Source organism: Pan paniscus, chromosome 19, assembly GCF_029289425.2.
Source record: "Pan paniscus chromosome 19, NHGRI_mPanPan1-v2.0_pri, whole genome shotgun sequence".
Lineage (NCBI taxonomy): Eukaryota > Metazoa > Chordata > Mammalia > Primates > Hominidae > Pan > Pan paniscus.
In genome coordinates, this window is record NC_073268.2 from 26,148,768 (window position 1) to 26,168,262 (window position 19,495).

Consider the following 19,495-nt stretch of genomic DNA (forward strand, 5'->3'; position numbering starts at 1 on the left):
CACCGCCCGGGGGCGGGGTGCGGAGCGGGCCGGCGGGCTCCCCGGGGCGGGGCGGGAGGGCGGGGCGTGGGGCGGACGGAACCACCGGGGCGGGGTGGGAGGTAACGGGACGGGCGCGACCATGGCGCGGTAAGGGAGCGGGGGTGGGGATCGGTCCGGGGGAGGCCTGAGGCCGCTGGCTTGTGCGCTGTCTCCGCCGCCCCCCTCTTTCGCCGCCGCCGCCGCCGCCGCCGCCCCGGGCATGTCGTCCAACTGCACCAGCACCACGGCGGTGGCGGTGGCGCCGCTCAGCGCCAGCAAGACCAAGACCAAGAAGAAGCATTTCGTGTGCCAGAAAGTGAAGCTATTCCGGGCCAGCGAGCCGATCCTCAGCGTCCTGATGTGGGGGGTGAACCACACGGTAACCAGCTCCTGCGCGCCCCTCTGAGCGCGGCCCCGCGCGCTCCCACGCCCCCTGCAGCCCTGGGCCCTTGCCCCGCAGGCCCTGCCGGTGACGCCTGCCACCCCTCGCCAAGCCACTTGCACGCCCACCCCACCCTTGCACGCCGTTCGGCCCCGTGTGCACTCCCCGCACGCCACGCGAGGCCTGGTGTCTGTGGTCTGCCGTCGCCACCTCCCCTTCCCTCCAGCCCTTCTGGCTTCCTGCGTGTGGCGTGCTCGCTTGGGGCAGCCCATGGAGCGCAAAGGCAAGGCCTGAGTGCAGTGTAGTCGCTTTCATCCCTGCTTCTCCTCCTCCCCCCTCATCCTGTTTGTGAGGGTGTATATTCCCCCTTGTTCCTTACAGCCGGCTGCCAGCTCTGTCAAGTAGCAGTGGTCTGCCCAAATAGTCCTCTCTTTCTGATCGTTTGGTTGTTGTGGCTGCTCAAATTCTCCCATCCTCCAGGCCTCCTTACCTTTGAATGTAGAACTCCACCCTGGGTTTCCTTTTTTTTCCCTCTTGAACAAGATGTATCAACTGGAGAAGCACAGGCTTCCTTGAACCAGACACTTCACCTGGGTCTCTCTGGGTTAGGGAGAAGAAAGAATGGCTATTAACCATTTGAGAGAAGAGGATGCCTGGTTATAAGGAGGGACTATTCATAGTAGAAATAATATGTCTTCCCATAGTTTTTGAAGGTGATCATTTTAAAGATGTTGACTTATCTGTTGTGTGGCTGCAATGTTGTGATGATGCATAGTGATTATGGTCCTAGATAGGAGAGATAGGTCCCCTGGGTCCTTAGGGTGCTTTGAGATTGTTCAACAGCCCCTGCCAGGGAGTTGGATCCTGACAGTTTAAGCTGGAAGACTGTTTATGTGGTGTTTGTTCAGGGTCTTTCTTCTCCCTCTTCCAACCACTTGCTCTTTGCCTTCTGACCATTTCTTTATGAATCCCCACACTAGGAATGAGCAGAGGAAGTAAAAGGACCCGAAACACCAACTTCACTAACTAGAATTTTGGAATAAGGAGGATCAAGCTTGGGTTTCCTGTGGATTTCAGTTCTTTAGGTTCACTTGTGAGTGCTTGAAATTGCTCACAAGACCAAGCGATGACAAAGAGGGCCAGCAAGACTTTGCATTGCTTTGGCAGAGGAGCTGAAGGTGCCTTTGGGTGGAGATCGATGAACCGTAATCTGAGCTAGGGTTTTAGATCTTGACCTGTCATTTAGGAAAGTGCATGTGTAAATTGAGGTCTCTGTGGTTTCTTGGTCTTGGGCAGGTTACTGTTTTCACTGTCATCACTGGTGTTAGTGAGGGTCCTGCCAGGATAGCGAGTACCAGTGGTATAATGCCCAGACCTCTAGGAGCTGCTTCGGGCCAACAATCCAGCCCAGTTTGTTACTCGGTCTTCCTGCTGTCCCAGGGGTCATCTGACAACATTTCTAGGGAAACTGGGTGATCAGAATATGAACCCCATGTCCCTTTCTGGAAGTCAATCCTTGATTTTGTTCTGCATCCTGCTTCTCACTCTACCAGGCCTCTCTCTGCTGGTTCTGTTTCTCACAGAAAGCAACCTGTCTGTAGAGAACTGGTAGAGGCCTGAGAGTCAGGAGTATTACAGCTAGCTGCAAGGAACCTTGGGTCCCTTATTTTACACATGAAGAAAAGGAGGCCTCAGGTGGAGGATTAGCTTGCCTGTGGTTACAGCAAGAGATGTCGCTTATTGTCTAGCACCATGGGACTGTATCGGCCAAGGGTGGTGCCTGAGTGGCTGGTCTTGTTTTCTTTGCCTCCTGTTTCTTTTCCTCTCCCTCAGCCAAGTCTCAGGATAGATGGGAAGTATAGTCCGGTTAGAGAAGGTGAATGTATGCTCTGGGTTATATGCCTATGCATGTCAGGTCCTGGGAGTGTGTGTGATGCATGGTGTTCCGATAGGCAGGCATGAGTCTGTCCATATGTGGTTATGAAGTTTCTCAGTAGCTGATGGTTAGGTATCACGAGTCAGGAGTCCTGTGAGTCCTACTCTGTTGGACAAAGTGGTCATCTTTTTTCTTTGCTAACTTTAAGTTGAATGTTTGAGGGGCTAGTTGGAAAGGCATTGACTTTAAGCAAGATCCGTGCCTCTGGACATAATGAACAGGCATCTCATGGGAACTTCCCACCACTGCCCTGGACAGGCTAAGCTTCAGAGGCCAGTTAGTCCTAAGTTTTATTGCTTCATCCTGGTCTGCAGTAAGGTCTGATACTTCAGTGTCCCCATTTGGGAACTGAGACATCTGCCTAGAAGAAGAGTGTAATCTTGCACTCGTCTAAGGGATCAGGACCACATTGCCCTCGGTGGAGTGCTGCACTTTTTTGGAGATTTCCTCCCTTCAAAAAAAGCCTACTTTGTAACATTTTGTCATCTGAGATTTCAGATACCACCTTTTCTTTAGTTTCTCACCTGTTTAGGCATTTAGGCATGCTGGTCTGTGGCTAATGGTGTTTCAGATAGGAAGGATGGATATGTCTTTATCTACAGCAGAAGTTAGTTACCCTTTCATGAGGTGATTAGTTTACTTCTAGGTGGAAAAAGAGAGGACTTTGAACTTGGTGTTGTCACAGGAGCTGCTCTCATGGACAAGAGCCCATGGATTTTGTGGAGGAAGAATGTGTAGGAAACGAGGAGAAAAATCAGAAGACTTTCACCTGTCAGGGAAGAACTAGTGAAGAGCAAAAACCAGTGTTTTAGTGGATGAAATACAGTTCCGAGGTTTTGGAATTAGGGAAGAGATGGCCTCAGAGAGGAGCATGGAGACCATGGGAGGTAGACCTGACTTGATACTTGTTGGCCATTTTAAGAACCAGGTATGTGTGAAGCCTTACCACAGGGATCAGAGGAGCAGGAGCAGTTGATGGTGACTCTGTATTTAACCATTTGAGAAACTGCCAAACTGTTCTGTAAAGTGGCTGTACCATTTTACGTGTCTACCAGCAGTGTATAAGAGTTCCAGTATCTGCATCCTTGTCAACACTTGTTATTGTCTTTTTTAAGTTATTAAAGCCATTCTGTTGGGTGTGAATTCGTATCTCATTGTGATTTTTGTTTGTTTGTTTGTTTTTGTGATGGAGTCTCACTCCGTCACCCAGGCTGGAGTGCAGTGGTGCAATCTCGGCTCACCGCAACCTTCACCTCCCGGGTTCAAGCAATTCTCCTGCTTCAGCCTCCTCAGTAGCTGGGATTACAGACACCTGCCACCACACGTGGCTAATTTTTTAATTTTAGTAGAGACGAGGTTTCACCATGTCGGCCAGGCTGGTCTCAAACTCCTGATCTCAGGTGATCCACCTGCCTTGGCCTCCCAAAGTGCTGGGATTACAGGCATGAGCCATCGCACCCGGCCTCATTGTGACTTTGATTGGCATTTCTGTGATAACTAATGATGTTGAGCATTTTTTCATGTACTTACTGGCCATTTGTACATATTCTTTTCTTTTTTTTTTTTTCTTGAGACAGAGTCTTGCTCTGTCGCCCAGGCTGGAGTTTAGTGCCACAATCTCAGTTCACTGTAACCTCCGCCTCCTGGGTTCAAGCGATTGTCCTGCCTCAGCCTCCCAAGTACCTCGGATTACAGGTGCCTGCCACCACACCCAGCTAGCTTTTGTATTCTTAGTAGATATGGAGTTTTACCATGTTGTCCAGGCTGATCTCAAACTCCTAACCTCAGGTGATCCACCTGCCTTGGCTTCCCAGAGTGCTGGGATTACAGGCGTGAGCCACTGTGCCTGGCCTGTACATTTTCTTTTTGTTGTTGTTGTAGAGACAGGGTCTCGCTTTGTTGCCGAGGCTGGTCCTGAACTCCTGGCCTCAAGTGGTCCTCCTGCCTTGGCCTCCCAAAGGACTGGGATTGCAGGCATGAGCCACATCCCCAGCCTTCATTGGTATCTTTTCTTTGGAGAATGTCTATTAAATTTTTTGCCCATTTACAAAAATCTTTTTGCCCATTATTAAATTGGGTTATCTTCTTATTATTGAGTTACAAGAATTCTTTTTATATTCTAGATACAGGTCCCTTATCAGATATATGATTTGCAAATATTTTATCCTATTCATTGAGTTGTCTTTTTCATTTTTCTTTTCTTTTTTTTTTTTTTTTGAGATGGAGTTTTGCTCTGTCGCCCTGGCTGGAGTGCAACGGTGCGATCTTGGCTCACTGCAACCTCTGCCTCCCGGGTTCAAGCGATTCTCCTGCCTCAGCCTCCTGAGTAACTGGGATTACAGGTGCCCGCCACCACACCAGGCTAATTTTTGTATTTTTAGTAGAGACAGGGTTTTGCCATGTTGGCCAGACTGGTCTCGAACTCCTGGCCTCAAGCAATCCCCCCGCCTCGGCCTCCCAAAGTGGTGGGATTACAGGCGTGAGCCACTGCACCTGGCCTGCCTTTTTCATTTTTCTTATGGTATCTTTTGAAGTTCAAGTTTTTAACTTTAATAAAGTCCAGTTTATCTTTTTTGTTGTTGTTGTGTGTGCTTTTGGTGTTATATCTAAGAAGACATTGCCTAACCCAAGGTCATGAAGATTTACTCCTTTGTTTTCTTCTAAAAGTTTTATAGTTCTAGCTCTTTTTTTTTTTTTTTTTTTTTTTTTAATGAATTGGGGTCTCTCTGTATTGCCCAGGTTGTTCTCAAACTTCTGGCCTCAAGCAATCCTCCCAACTAGAGTTTTAGCTCTTTCTTTCTTCTTCTTCTTTTTTTTTTTTTAATTTTATTGTGGTCAGAACATTTAACATAAGATGTACTCTCATGACAAAATTTTAAGTGTACGATTATGTTATTGATGACCATGGGAACAGTGTCATAGTGCAGCTCTCTAGAGCGTATTCATCTCGCTTGAATGAAACTTTATGCCTACCAATTAACTCCCCATTTCCCCCGCCCCCAGCCCCTGGCAACCACCATTCTACTCTTTGTTTCTATGAATTCGACTGTTTTGAAACCTTATATAAGGAGAATCATGCAATACATGTTTTTCTGCGACTAGCTGATCTCACTTAGCGTAAGGTGCTCAAGGTTCATCCATGTTGCACATAGCAGAATTTCCTTCTTTCATTAAGGCTGAATAGTATTCTGTTGTATATGTATACCACATTTTCTTTATCATCTGTTCATGGATTTGTTTTCACACCTTAGCTCTTGTGAATAGTGCTGGAGTATGTATAGTTTTAGTTCTTACATTTAAGTCTGTAATCCATTTTGAATTCACTTTTGGGTATGGTGTGAGGGACAGATTTATTCTTTAGTCTGCTCAATTTCTCTCCTACATTCCACCCCTGTTCTGTTCTGTCCATACATTTTCTTTCTTTCTTGTTTTTTTTTTGTTTTGTTTTTTTTGAGGCAGGGTCTCGCGCTCTTGCACAGGCTGAAGTGCAGTGGCACAATCACGGCTCAATGAAGCCCCTACCTCCCCACGCTCAGGTGATTCTCCTGCCTTAGCCACCCGAGTAGCTGGGACTACGGGCACATGCCACCACACCCGACTAATACTTGTATTTTTTGAAGAGTCGGGGTTTTGCCATGTTGCCCAGGCTGGTCTCGAAATCCTGGGCTCAAGCGATTTGCCCACCTCGGTCTTCCAAAGTGCTAGGATTACAGGCGTGAGCCACTGACCTCCTTTACCTGTCTTTTTATCTTGCCCTACTGCTTTAAAAATCTTCAGAGGGGCCGGCATGGTGGCTCATGCCTGTAATCCCAGCAGTTAGGGAGGCCAAGGTGGGCGGATCACCTGAGGTCAGGAGTTCAAGACCAGCCTGGCCAACATGGTGAAACCCCGTCTCTACTAAAAATACAAAAATTAGTCGGGCATGGTGGCGCATGCCTGTAATCCCAGCTACTCGGGAGGCTGAGGCAGGAGAATCACTTGAACCTGGGAGATGGCGGTTGCATTGAGCCAAGATGGCGGCATTGCACTCCAGCCTGGGTGACGAGCAAAACTCCATCTCAAAAAAAAAAAAAAAAGAAAAAATCTTCAGAGAAGGCTGGGAGCAGTGGCTTACGCCTGTGATCCCAGCACTTTGGGAGGCCGAGGCAGGCGGATCACTTGAGGTCAGGAGTTTGACACCAGCCTGGCCAACATGGCGAAACCCTGTCTCTACTAAAAATACAAAAATTTGCCGGGTGTGGTGGCGTGTGCCTGTAATCCCATCTACCCAAGAGGCTGAGGCAGGAGAATGGCTTGAATCCGGGAGGCGGAGGTTGCAGTGAGCAGAGATCGCGCCATTGCACTCCAGCCTGGGCGACAGAGTGAGACTCCGTTTCAAAAAAAAAAAAAAACTTTAGAGAACATTCCTACTCAGGCCTTTGAATGAAGTTTCTTTTAGCAGGCCTTCCCACCTCACAGGGAGCAGTGGGACTCAAACAGCAGGAGAAGGAGAAAGCAAGATATGGAAAGGAGGAGTAAACACCAGTAGATTTATTGGCTCCTGTGGCCCTCTCTTCCTCTCTGGAGTTGCAGTTCTTGCTTTGGACCTCCTCGGTCCTGTGAGTGTATTTCTAGCATGTCATGTTTTCTGATGGTGGCAGGTAACAAGTGATTGCTGGTGGTGGCCAGCCCACTGCTGAACCGACAGCAGAGGACTGGAACATGTCAGGAAACCTGCATGCCTAGTCCAGGCATCCTAGGTAACAATTCTTATGAAGGTTGCACAGGGAAGTGGAGGCTTCTGGACACACAAGTTCACCAGACTAGAGCTAGCTGCTGAATTTTCATCTCCATGTTGCATATTGCAGAATTTTCTTCTTTTTTTAAAGGCTGAATAGTATTCTGTTGTATATGTACAACAGAATCATACCTCTCACTTTGAGAGACTGAGGTGGATGGATTGCTTGAGCCCAGGGCTTTGAAACCAGCCTGGGCAACATGGCGAAAACTTGTCTCTACTAGAAATAAAATTAGCTGGGTATGATGGCACACCTGTAGTCCCATCTACTAGGGAGGCTGAGATGGGAGAATCACCTCAGCTCAGGAAGTTGAGGCTGCAGTGAGCTGAGATCATACCACTGCACTCTAGCCTGGCCTATGGAAGTGAGACCCTGTCTCAATCAATCAATCAATCAATCAAGGAATTTTCATCTCCAGTGGATCAGCATAGAGTGAACTCATTGCTTTTTTTTTTTCTTTTGAGACGGAGTCTGGTTCTGTCACCCAGGCTGGAGCACAGTGGCATGAACTCGGCTCACTGCAAGCTCTGCCTTGTGGGTTCATGCCATTCTCCTGCCTCAGTCTCCCGAGTAGCTGGGACTACAGGTGCCCGCCATCATGCTCCGCTAATTTTTTTTTGTATTTTTTTTTAGTAGAGACGGGGTTTCACTGTGTTAGCCAGGATGGTCTTGATCTCCTGACCTCATGATCCGCCCGCCTCGGCCTCCCAAAGTGCTGGAATTGCAGGCATGAGCCACTGCGCTGGCCAACTCATTGCTCTTAAATTGTTTCTCACTGAGCTTGGTTAGCCCCCTCATTATTTATGCTGATGGCTCATGGAATTAATCATGTGGATATTCCAAAAACCACTTAAGTGACCTGAGATACAACAGACTTACCTTCCTATTAAGTTGTATTTAGCGTGGTATTTGAATGCGTTGGTATTCCACAAGTGCACTCCTCCTGGAGGGGAAAGAGTCTGGCCCAGTGTGCTAGAGATAGAAAAGGAAAGGCATATCTTCCTAAAACATTGCTTTAGGAGCCTCTGTGCTTCAAAACCTTTAGTACTACACTCCCTTTTATCTACCAGATAAAGTTTATTCTTCTCTCCCTGGCATTTAAGACTCTACAGTCTGGTCATAGCTTCAGTAGCTCACCTTAACCTAGCCCATCCTCCAGACCATGAGCCTAATGTCACAGGCACACCAGTCTTGCCATTTTTTTTTCTTCATTTATCCCAGTGTTAGCCATCCTTCAGTTCTCAACTCCCTCCTTTTTTCTATCCACACATTCCTCCAAACAACTACTATGTGCCAGTCATTGTGCCGGGGACACACAAATGGGTAAGATAGAGTCTCTTCCTTCAAGGTACTCACAGACTAGTCGAGAAACCAGATATGTAGACAAGTAATTACTTAAGTACATGTAATATTTAGGACATAAAGATGCACAGAGACGGAAGTAGTTAATTCAACCTGGGTGAGACAAAAAAACCTCTCCCAGAGGAAGTGTCATTTAGATGAACATCTTAGCTTTGTCCCTTCTTCTGTTCCTACTGCCTGTTTTATTGTCTGTCACCTGAACTATCGTATTGGCCCCATAAATGGTCTTGCTGCTTTTTTTCTTTCCCTTTTCCAATCCTTACTTTATCCCAGAATTACCTTTCTGTATCACTCATCTGATTGTGTGGCTTCCCAGACTTAAACCAGAGAGTGTCCCATTGTCTTTATAGTCAAGTCCAAATTTATCGTATTGTGGACAAACTTAAGTTCAAACCCAGACTCTTGCCCCTTACTACTAGTATGCTTTGTAGCAGTAATTTTTTTTCACTGAGCTTCATTTTCATATCCTGTAAAGTGAGCATCATACTTCCTTGCGGTGGTATTAGGATAGAGACAAGGAAGGGAAAATTCTACCTTAGGCAAGGTAGCCAGCCATAGGGAGGATTACACAGCACAGCATAAAGAGCCCAGGTTTTGGCACCAGACCGGCCTGGGATCAAATCCTGACTGCACATACTGTCTGTGTGACTTTCAGAAAGGTACCCTTTTCTCTGAACTTCTTTTCTTCCAAAGTCAAATTAGTATTACTTTACGTGACTGTTAAGTATTACAAGTGATACCTTAGAATAGAATATATATTATTTATTTGTGATGTATATTGGTATAAAGCACTGGCCACTTACAGGCATTCAATAAATAGAAGCACCTATTCTATTTATTATACAATAATAAATATTAATACGATATTTATACAATATTTATTAATGTGCTAGACTGATGACCTATCTTTCTGTATTACCTCCCTCCACTTATTATTTCCATCCTATGATGCTGCCTTCTGTCCCCGGACCCGTCCCTGCAGACGCACTCACCATTTCTAAAATGGGCAGTGTACTTTCACAACTCAGGCTTGATTCTGACTTCCTATGGCCTGGGATTTCCTTCCTTTCATTTTTGGGAGAACGTCCATCCTAGGCCTTACTCAAGTGTGTTTCTCTGTAGCTTCCTCTAGCAACCATCCCCCTCTCACTTCCATGCAGAATCAATACTTACTTTTTTTTTTGAGACAGAATCTTGTTCTGTCACCCAGGCTGGAGTGCAGGGGCACAATCTCAGCTCACTGCAACCTCTGCCTCCTGGGTTCAAGCAATCCTGCCTCAGCTTCCCGAGTAGCTGGGACTACAGGCACACGCCACCACGACTGGCTAATTTTTGTATTTTTAGTAGAGTTGGGGTTTTGCCATATTGGCCAGTCTGGGCTTGAACTCCTGGTCTCAAGTGATCCGCCTGCCGTGGCCCCCCAAAGTGCTGGAATTATAGGCATGAGCCACCACGCCCAGCTCTGGAGATGTCTTTTTGGTTTTGTATCCCCAGCTCCTAGCATATAGTAAGGCCCTTGATACACTGAGTAGAAGTAAATTGAATAGAAATTTGGCAGTCTGGCTGGGCGCGGTGGCTCACGCCTGTAATCCTAGCACTTTGGGAGGCCGAGGCAGGTGGATCTCCTAAGGTCGGGAGTTCGAGACCAGCCTGGCCAACATGGAGAAACCCCATCTCTACTAAAAATACAAAATTAGCTGGCATGGTGGTGCATGCCTATAATCCGAGCTACTCAGGAGGCTGAGGCAGGAGAATTGCTTGAACCTGGGAGGCGGAAGTTGCGGTGAGCACGCCATTGCACTCCAGCCTGGGAAACCAGAGCAAAGCTCTATCTCAAAAAAAAAAAAAAAAAAAAAAATTGGCAGTCTGAGCCAGATTAGGAAAGGCCTTGAATGCCAGGCTAAGCAGTTAAAACTTTACCCTGAGGTTGAGAGGAGCAGCCATGGAAGATTTCTAAGCAGGAGTGTAGCATGATCTTGTAGATTCTCCTAATGTCAAGTGCTCTTGGTGCAATACCAGGAGAGGCATTAGGTGCCTTGTTTCTGGCCTGATGTATGAGGACTGGGAGCCTGACCCTCTGGCCATGCTAGCCTCATCCTTCCCTGAGCCTCTGCTGTTCTTGATGTCTGTATCCCTGGATTCTCACTTAATTGCATACTGCTTTGACTTTGAGTGTGTCAGGGTTTTTTTTCATCTCCCTGATGAGATTATAAGCCTCCTGTTTCTTTTGCGTGTACAACACTTTCTCCCCTTGTGTTCTCCTCCTCCCACACACCTACCTAACAGAATGAAGCACGTAGTAGATATTTCAATAGGAACAGTTCAATTGAAATGGAATAGAACTCTCTGGGATATAAAATTTCACACAACTAAAAAAATAATAATAATATGGCTAATCCCTACAGTGAATCATCTACATGTGGCCTAGTAGAAATGAAGGGTAAGTCTCCCCTAGTTGAGATATGGATTGTTCACCAATGTTAGCTGAGTTAAAAATTTCCTAGGCTGGGCCAGGTGCGGTAGCTCACATCTGTAATCCCAGCATTTTGGGAGGCTGAGGCAGGCAGATCACGAGGTCAGGAGTTCAAGACCAGCCTGACCAACATGGTGAAACCCCATCTTTACTAAAAATACAAAAATTAGCAGGGCATGGTGACATGTTCCTGTAATCCCAGCTACTCAGGAGACTGAGGCAGGAGAATCGCTTGAACCCAGGAGGCAGAGGTTGCAGTGAGCGGAGATTCTGCCACTGCACTCCAGCCTGGGCAACAGAGCAAGACTCGATCTCCTGACCTCGTGATCCGTCCCCCTCGGCCTCCCAAAGTGTTGGGATTATAGGCGTGAGCCACTGCGCCCAGCCGAGCCCTGAACTCTTTGTCTCTGTTTTCCCTTTAAGTCTCGGAGCCAGGCTTGATATGCCGGGAAAAAGGAAATGGGACAGCCACCACGAATTGTTTCTGTTGGCAGAAAAACAAAGAAGTGGAATGGTTTCCTCTGTAGGCACAGATTTGACAGTCACATTCTCTTGTGAGCACCCCCTGGAATAGGAACTGGCATGACTCTTCTGGGGTTTTTTTTGGCTATTGGGAGGGTCTAGCCAATGAAGGGTATCACAGAGCTTGATGCTGGGAATTTAAAAATCAACTTTATTGAGGAATAATTTATGTATAATAAGTGTGCGTATTTTAAGTATACAATTTGATGAATTTCAGCAAATGTATTTGCTCATGTAACCATCACCCCAAACAACATATAAAACATTTCTGTCACTGTAGAATCACACTTCTCATGTCCCTTTACACTCAGCACCCCCCGCCCCCTGGCCAGGCAACTCATCTCATTTCTCTCATTATAGATGCCTGTCGTAGAATTTCATATAAATGGAATTATACAGGATACACTCTTGTGTCTATGCCAGTTTTTGCCAGCAGTTTACCTAGTGTCTGCTCCACTGCCAACTTATAAACTACCCTGCCCCCAGCATCCCTCTCGAAGCACATGCATTCCTATGGCTTCCTTCATTTCTCCATGAGTAAATTGGGTTTTTTCCCAACTCTAGGAAGATATGGTTCCCCAGCCCAGTTACTGCATTAACTTGAACTTCCTCCATTCTCTGACATTTCTAAATAAAAAAGGTTTGGAACATAAAAGGAGCAGCAAATTAAATGCCATTTCCCCCATTTATGCTCCTGGAGGAGTTCTAATGACTCTAGGTTATCCCCTCACTGCCACCTGGGGCCTCATTGAGATAACAGGATTTGCAAGGAAAGTGGGAGACACAAGGCTGTGCCCCCTCCCCCCAGTCCATTAAGTCAGGACTAAGGTTTCCTCTGTAAATCCTGAATGCATTAGTGGCAACTGGGTTGAGGGTCAAATGTCAAATACTCTGCTGTGATGGGAGAGGACATCTGTGGTTAATTAGACCACTAACTGGCTAAACTCGAGGTGGGGAAGGGCAGGATCTGCCCTCATCTCTGCACCAATGGAAAGCTAGCTCTCTGTCCAGGATCCAGCTCCCTGAAGGGATGAAAGACAGAAGGTTTGTTTGCAGTAGAGGCAAGGCATCCTGCCCCATCTCCCCTAGTTTAGTGTATGGCAGGACTTGACATCAGGAACTGGCCCTGCTTTATTTTATTTTCTTTTTTGAGACAAGATCTCACTCTTGCCCAGGCTAGAGCGCAGTGCAGTGGCGCAATCATAGCTCACTGTAACCTCAAACTCCTGGCCTCAAGCAATCCTCCCACCTCAGCCTCCTGAGTAGCTAGGATGATAGGTGTACACGACTATCCCTGGCTAATGTGTTTAATTTTTTTTTTTTTTTTTTGAGACAGAGTCTCACTCTTGTTGCCCAGGCAGTGGCGCGATCTCGGCCCACTGTACCTTATGCCTCCTGGGTTCAAACGATTCTCCTGCCTCAGCCTCCCGAGTAGCTGGAATTACAGGTGGCTTCCACCACACCCAGCTAATTTTTTTGTATTTTTAGTAGAGATAGGGTTTCACCATATTGGCCAGGCTGGTCTTGAACTCCTTACCTCAGGTGATCTGCCTGCCTCAGCTTCACATTTAATTATTTTTTTTAGAGATAGGGTCTTGCTCTGTTGCCCAGGGTGGTATAGAACTCCTGGCCTCAAGTGATCCTCCTGCCTTGGCCTTCCAAAGTACTGGGATTACAGGCATGAGCCACTGTGCCAGGCCTGGCCCTGCTTTTATCAGGAGGGTCCAAGTGGGGCAGTGGCCAGACATTTACTACTGCTCACTTTAATCTATTACACCCGGGCGCAGTGGCTCACGCCTGTAATCCCAGCACTTTGGGAGGCCGAGGTGGGTGGATCACAAGCTCAGGAGATCGAGACTATCCAGGCTAACATGGTGAAACCCCGTCTCTACTAAAAATACAAAAAATTAGCCAGGTGTGGTGTCGGGCACCTGTAGTCCCAGCTACTCTGGAGGCTGAGGCAGGAGAATGGTGTGAACCCAGGAGGCGGAGTTTGCAGTGAGCCGAGATCGCACCACTGCACTCCAGCCTGGGCGACACAGTGAGACTCTGTCTATAAATAAATAAATAAATAAATAAATAAATAAATAAATAAATTTAATCTATTACCTTGGGGATACGAGTTACAAGTCCACACAAACGCATCCAGCTTTTTTTCTTCCTTGAGCTAATTTCTTGAGTGACCCACAATTTGTATGAAGATATTCAAAGGCCTTAATTAATACCCACTTAGGTTGGGAGACATTTATCTATTGATCATTTATTATTGCATATGACAAATATTTATTGAGTATCTGCCATATATGCTAGTAATGGTGCCAAGCACTGTGGTGCCCCAAAGATTAGTAGGATGCTCTTTGCTTAGAAATATAATTAAAGCCGAGCGTGGTGGCTCACGCCTGTAATCCCAACACTTTGGGAGGCCAGGGCAGGTGGATCACCTGAGGTCAAGAGTTCAAGACCAGCCTGACCAACATGATGAAACCCTGTCTCTACTAAAAATACAAAAAAAAATTAGCTGGACATGGTGGTGCATGCCTGTAATCCCAGCTACTTGGGAGGCTGAGGCAGGAGAATCGCTTGAGCCCAGGAGGTGGAGATTGCAGTGAGCTGAGATCGTGCCATTGCACTCCAGCCTGGGCAACAACAGCAAAACTCCGTCTCAAAGAAAAAGAAAAAGAAATATAAATAATATAGTATTGCCTAGCTTAACTCTAGCAGGTGAGGTTTATAGGCATTAACTACAATATGAGAGACTGTGAGATGGCCAGAAGACAGATACAAAGAAAACTTCAGGAATTCCAAGATGGGAAAGGGTACTGATGGTCTAGAGAATCTTGGAAAACTTCATGGAGGAGGTGCCTTTTGAGCTGGCCCTTATCAGGTGGAGAGTTTCAATAGGTAAAATAGGACAAGGTTGGGAACTTACTTGAAGAGAAGAACAGAAATAAAGACAGGGAGGGGCCAGGTGTGGTGGCTGACACCTGTAATCCCAATAATTTGGGAGGCCAAGTCCGGAGGATTGCTTGAGCTCAGGACAGTGAGACCTTGTCTCTACACAATATAAAAAAATTAGCTGGGCGTGGTGATGTGGACCTGTAGTCCCAGCTACTTGAGGGGCTGGTGTGGGCAGATTGCTTGAGTCCAGGAGGTGAAGGCTGCAATGAGCCATTGTCATGCCACTGCACTTCAGCCTGGGTGACAGAGTGAGACCCTGTCTCAAAAAAACAAAAAAAGACAGAGAGGGAAACTTGGACATGCTTTTAGCAAGATTGTGGCATCCACATTGTCGCTTAGTGTCTCTGAGGCAGGTGGCCTCCTGGCTGAGAGCCTTACGTTCTCCTTGCTTTTCAGATCAATGAGCTGAGCAATGTCCCTGTTCCTGTCATGCTAATGCCAGATGACTTCAAAGCCTACAGCAAGATCAAGGTGGACAATCATCTCTTCAATAAGTAAGTTGTCTACTGAGTGGACTCAGGTTTTGTGGGCAGTCCTTTCCCTCAAGTCAGAGGCTTCTGAAGCCTCATGCATGGCGGGAGCCAAGGCAGCACCTGGCAGGGTGTGACAGCAGCACCTGGATCTCAGAGCTGACAAACTGGCTAGGAAAATGCATTCGTTATGTGCCTCTCATCCTAGTATTGTCGTCTCACTCTTTTATCAGCCTACCTCCGGTGGCCCTTGGGGCATGTGGCTGGGCCCAGGGTGATTCATCTAGAGCCAGCTCAGGTGGCAGTGAGCTGCTCTGGAGCTGAGGTATTCAGTGTGAGGCTGTAGCAGTGGCCCCATCTTGGTCTTAGTCTGAGGCAGGAGGTTGCCAGGCATGTTCTTGGTCTGGGATGCCGCCAGGCTCTTTTCTGTCTGGCTGGTGTATGAGCAACAGGCGGAGCATGGGGCTCGAGGGCACTATCCAGAGTAGCACTTCCCATTTTTGTCTGCTGTCGCTTCTTGGATTAGCACCAGTGTCTGAAGGTTGTCTCAGATATTGTTGGAAACACTAGCGGCCGCCACACCTGGCACAGTTTTGGGCCTGCTTTAAGCCCTTTGGGGCCTGGATTTTCCATCCCTCTGTGGACCACCCCAGGACTATTTGCTGCTTACACTTTCTCCTTTCTGCATGTGAATCCTGGTTCTATTCTTCATTGTCTCACAGTCCCCACCACCTCACTAGCTGGGTTCTGTCACCCCACCATTCCCAGACTGTTAGTCCAGAGGAGAAGATTGACTTGAGAACATCCCTTAGTGACCTCCCTCTGCCATAGTAAGTAATACCATCTTGTCCTAGAAGCCGTCTGTCTCCATAGCTGCCACCTGTTAAGTGGCCACCTAAGGAGGGAGAGGCAGCCCTCAACTCAGAGACCAGAAAGAAGGTTGTTCTGACCCAGAAGAAAGAAGGTTGTTCTGACTCAGAGGTCCGGGTTCTCGAAGTGGGCATTGCACCACTACCCCCTTCAGGGTCCATGGCCTCTGGTGAGGTGCTACCTCCTTGATATCTTAGCCTAAAGCAGAGAACCCAATCTCTTATTTTCTTCTATCTTTATTCCTTTTGTCCTTCCAACAACTGTGTATGTGTTTTTGTTGTTGGTGGTGGTGTTGTTTTGAGACAGAGTTTCACTCTTGTTGCCCAGGCTGTAGTGCAGTGGCGCGATCTTGGCTCACTGCAACCTCTGCCTCCCGGGTTCAAGTGATTCTGCTGCCTCAGGCTCCCGAGTAGCTGGGATTACAGGCACTCACCACCACGCCCGGCTAATTTTTTTGTATTTTTAGTAGAGATGGGGTTTCACCATGTTGGCCAGGCTGGTCTCGAACTCCTGACCTCAGTCAGGGTGATCCACCTGCCTCGGCCTCCCAAAGTACTGGGATTACAGGCAGGAGCCACCGTGCCCAGCCCTGTATGTGCTATTTATTAGATTCTAGTACTGTTTACTAGAAGACGGGGTAGATAAGGCAGATAGGCCACTTCCTTTCCAAGAAGACATTCCTTTTGATTTCCTTAAAGCCTGTCATCCTGGAGTAGTCACTGGGACATATTTCTGAAAGGGGGTCCCTAAACAGGATAGCTGTTGTAAAGATGGAGGATTGGTAAGAGTCATCATTTCAAGGTGATTCTCTTTCCTCCTGGGAGTCTGTATTGATGAGGGAGTGGGAGGGTGGAGATTGGTGCCAGCAGCCAGCAGACAGGGCTCTGTGGTCCCACTCAGTTGACTGAAGACCTCTTTAACTCAGGCACTCTTTTCCTATGTCCCAGTGGAAGCCCAGGGCAGGGCTTCCTGTAAGTGACCATCTTCAGGATGCTTACACAGGAATATGGCCAGAGGAGAGGGGCCCTCTGATGAGAGAGGTTTTTCCTTGTAGCATTCAGGCTGATTTCACCTCACAGCAGATGTTCACATGCAGCTTCCCACTGTAGTAAGCACAGTGCTTGTGAGGTGGAGCCTGCACTCAGGCTTATGGCCCAGCGGGTGAGAGTTTTTTTCTTTAATGTATGTTTTATTGAAGGGCAGCACACACATAGAAAATCGCACAAGTCCCAGCTATACTGCTGGATTACTTTTACAAAGTGAATACAAGATGTAAAGTTTTTAAACTTTTACATGCTCAGAATCACCTGGAGTGTTTGTTTTTCGACTCAACTCCAGAATTCCTAAGAGCCTAGAAACCTACATGTTAAGTATGGCAGATGTTCAGATCCAGGCAATCTGTGGACCACACTTTGAAGAGTTCTGAAGTCAGAATATAGATGAGGCTGGGTGTCGTGGCTCATGCCCGTAATCCCAGCACTTTGGGAGGCTGAGGTGGGAGGATTGCTTGAAGCCAGGAGTTCAAGACCAGTCTGGGCAACATAGCAAGACTCTGTCTCTATTACAAAAAAAAATAATAATAATAGAATTAAGATGAGCAAGGGGCAGTTCACAAAGACATATCTCTGCTTTTCCCTAGGGAGAACCTGCCCAGCCGCTTTAAGTTTAAGGAGTATTGCCCCATGGTGTTCCGAAACCTTCGGGAGAGGTTTGGAATTGATGATCAGGATTACCAGGTATGGAGGCTCCTGGCAACATCAGTGGATTAGGGAATGGAATGGGGTCAGGAAGCCACAGGACAAGTAGAGAATCAAAACGTGTTGGCTGTTTTTGTGCTGTGTCTCCCTGTCATGCCTTGCTCCAGCCCAGGCGGTCTCTCCCCCAGCACTGGGGGCCCCTTGCAGGGCGAGGGCCTTAGAAATGCTTCTGAGGATGCTGCACACACTCAGGTTCCTCTCCCTCAGAGGGAGGGCAGCAGGAGGGAGAGGGGTCTGCAGAAGCACCTTTATTTTAGTCTGACATTCCCAGTCTAGGCTGAAGAACCCTTCTCATTCGTAGTTTGACTTCAAAGAGAACTGGGTGGGGCATGGTGGCTTATGCCTGTAATCCCAGCACTTTGGGAGGCCAAGGCAGGTAGGTCACCTGAGGTCAGGAGTTCGAGACCAGCCTGGCCAACATGGTGAAACCCTGTCTCTACTAAAAAATACAAAATTAGATGGGCATGGTGATGTGCGCCTATAGTCCCAGCTACTCTGGAGGCTGAGGCAGGAGAATCGCTTGAACCTGGGAGGCGGAGGTTGCAGCGAGCTGAGATCATGCCATTGCACTCCAGCCTGGGCGACAAGAGTGAAACTCAGTCTCAAAAAAAAAAAAAGAGAGAGAGAATTGTTGTTAGCGAGAGATGAGGCCTCTTAAAGCAGATGAAATAGATTAGAAAAGGAAGACTTCAAGGGTAGTGTAACCTCTTGCCAGGTATGAGTGTCACCTCCTAAACTTGTGCCCTATCCTGGTGGTGGGAGTGGGGAGTTGGTCTGCCAGGGCAACTGCCCCCTTCAGGGGGTGACAGTGTTGTAGAGGCCATTGGCCTGTTGGGAGGAATCAATCCCAGTGTCAGGGACATTAGAATCTGACTCAGTCCATGGTTTCTGTCACTTCTCCTCTTAGCACATCTCCTTGGATCTTCTTCCTTGGCAGACAGCCTTGTGGTGAAGGTGGGCGAATTTTCCACTTCACCTTTACAGCTGTAAGAAATATAGCTGACTTTTTTTTTTTTTTTTTTTTTTTTTTTTTTGAGATGGAGTTTCACTCCTGTCGTCCAGGCTGGAATGCAATGGCGCGATCTCGGCTCACTGCAACCTTTGCCTCCCAGGTTCAAGTGATTCTCCTGCCTCAGCCTCCCGAGTAGCGGGATTACAGGCGCCCACCACCACACCCGGCTAATTTTTTGCAGTTCTTTTTTTTTAGTAGAGACAGGGTTTCACTATGTTGGCCACGCTGGTCTCCAACTCCTGACCTTGTGATCTGCCTGCCTCGGCCTCCCAAAGTGCTGGGATTACAGGCGTGAGCCACCGCACCTGGCCTGAAATATAGCTGACTTTCATTCATCTGTGGAGAAAACTTTTCCCCATAGCACAGTGAAACTTAGTGTATAGCACAGTGAAACCTAGAATGGATGCCCAAATCTTTTCTAACACTGTAGTTCCTCCCACCCCACCCCTTTGATAGAGTAGTTCACAGAAGCAGAATGGGCCTTGGGTTGGAGTCTCCTCCCCTCTCTCCTCCTCTCTGGAGGGCTTGCATGCAAAGAAAAGTATCTCGAAGAAGAGGGTGAGGGTTTGTGAGAGGAGGAGGAGATGCCTTGGGCTTGAATGCCCAGGAGTGCCTACACCTAAGAGGTACTGGGAGGTTCCTCCAGCCTGCTGTTAGGATTGAACCCTGAACTCAATCATGACTTGACTGGGGCTGGAGGTTTTCTGGAAACTTCTTGCCACTGTTGCAACCCCAAGTTGCTCAGACAGATTCCCTCCATTGTTCCTTGGTGAGGGGTTGCAAGTGAGGGGTTCCTTTCCCTCCCCTGGGCTGTCTAACCACATCCTCTCAGTGTCTGCATTTTGCCCCTAGTAGCCTTGTGGACGCATGCCGGTGCTCAAGACTGAAATGAGGGCAGGGAGGATGGTGCTCAGGGAGGGGACCCTATATTCTTGGACCACCAGCCACTTAGAG

The 19,495-nt window shown here is 47.6% G+C and overlaps 1 protein-coding gene across 4 annotated transcripts in view; it reads left to right on the forward strand.

The window, feature by feature from the left end:
- Positions 1–88: 88 nt before the first annotated feature.
- Positions 89–19,495, forward strand: part of PIP4K2B (phosphatidylinositol-5-phosphate 4-kinase type 2 beta) — a 35,974-nt gene continuing 16,567 nt past the window's right edge. Inside the window, exons 1-4 of one of the 4 annotated variants that reach the window (XM_008962136.5) lie at positions 260–400; positions 11,376–11,506; positions 14,829–14,926; positions 17,412–17,508. In XM_008962136.5, coding sequence (XP_008960384.1) covers positions 14,862–14,926; positions 17,412–17,508 — 162 coding nt within the window. In that variant the 5' untranslated portion in view covers positions 260–400; positions 11,376–11,506; positions 14,829–14,861. Of the gene's footprint in view, positions 401–1,039; positions 1,117–1,376; positions 6,938–11,375; positions 11,507–14,828; positions 14,927–17,411; positions 17,509–19,495 lie in introns of those variants that run through there. The other 3 variants (XM_003809843.5, XM_034941980.3, XM_055101283.2) reach the window with 3 other exon arrangements.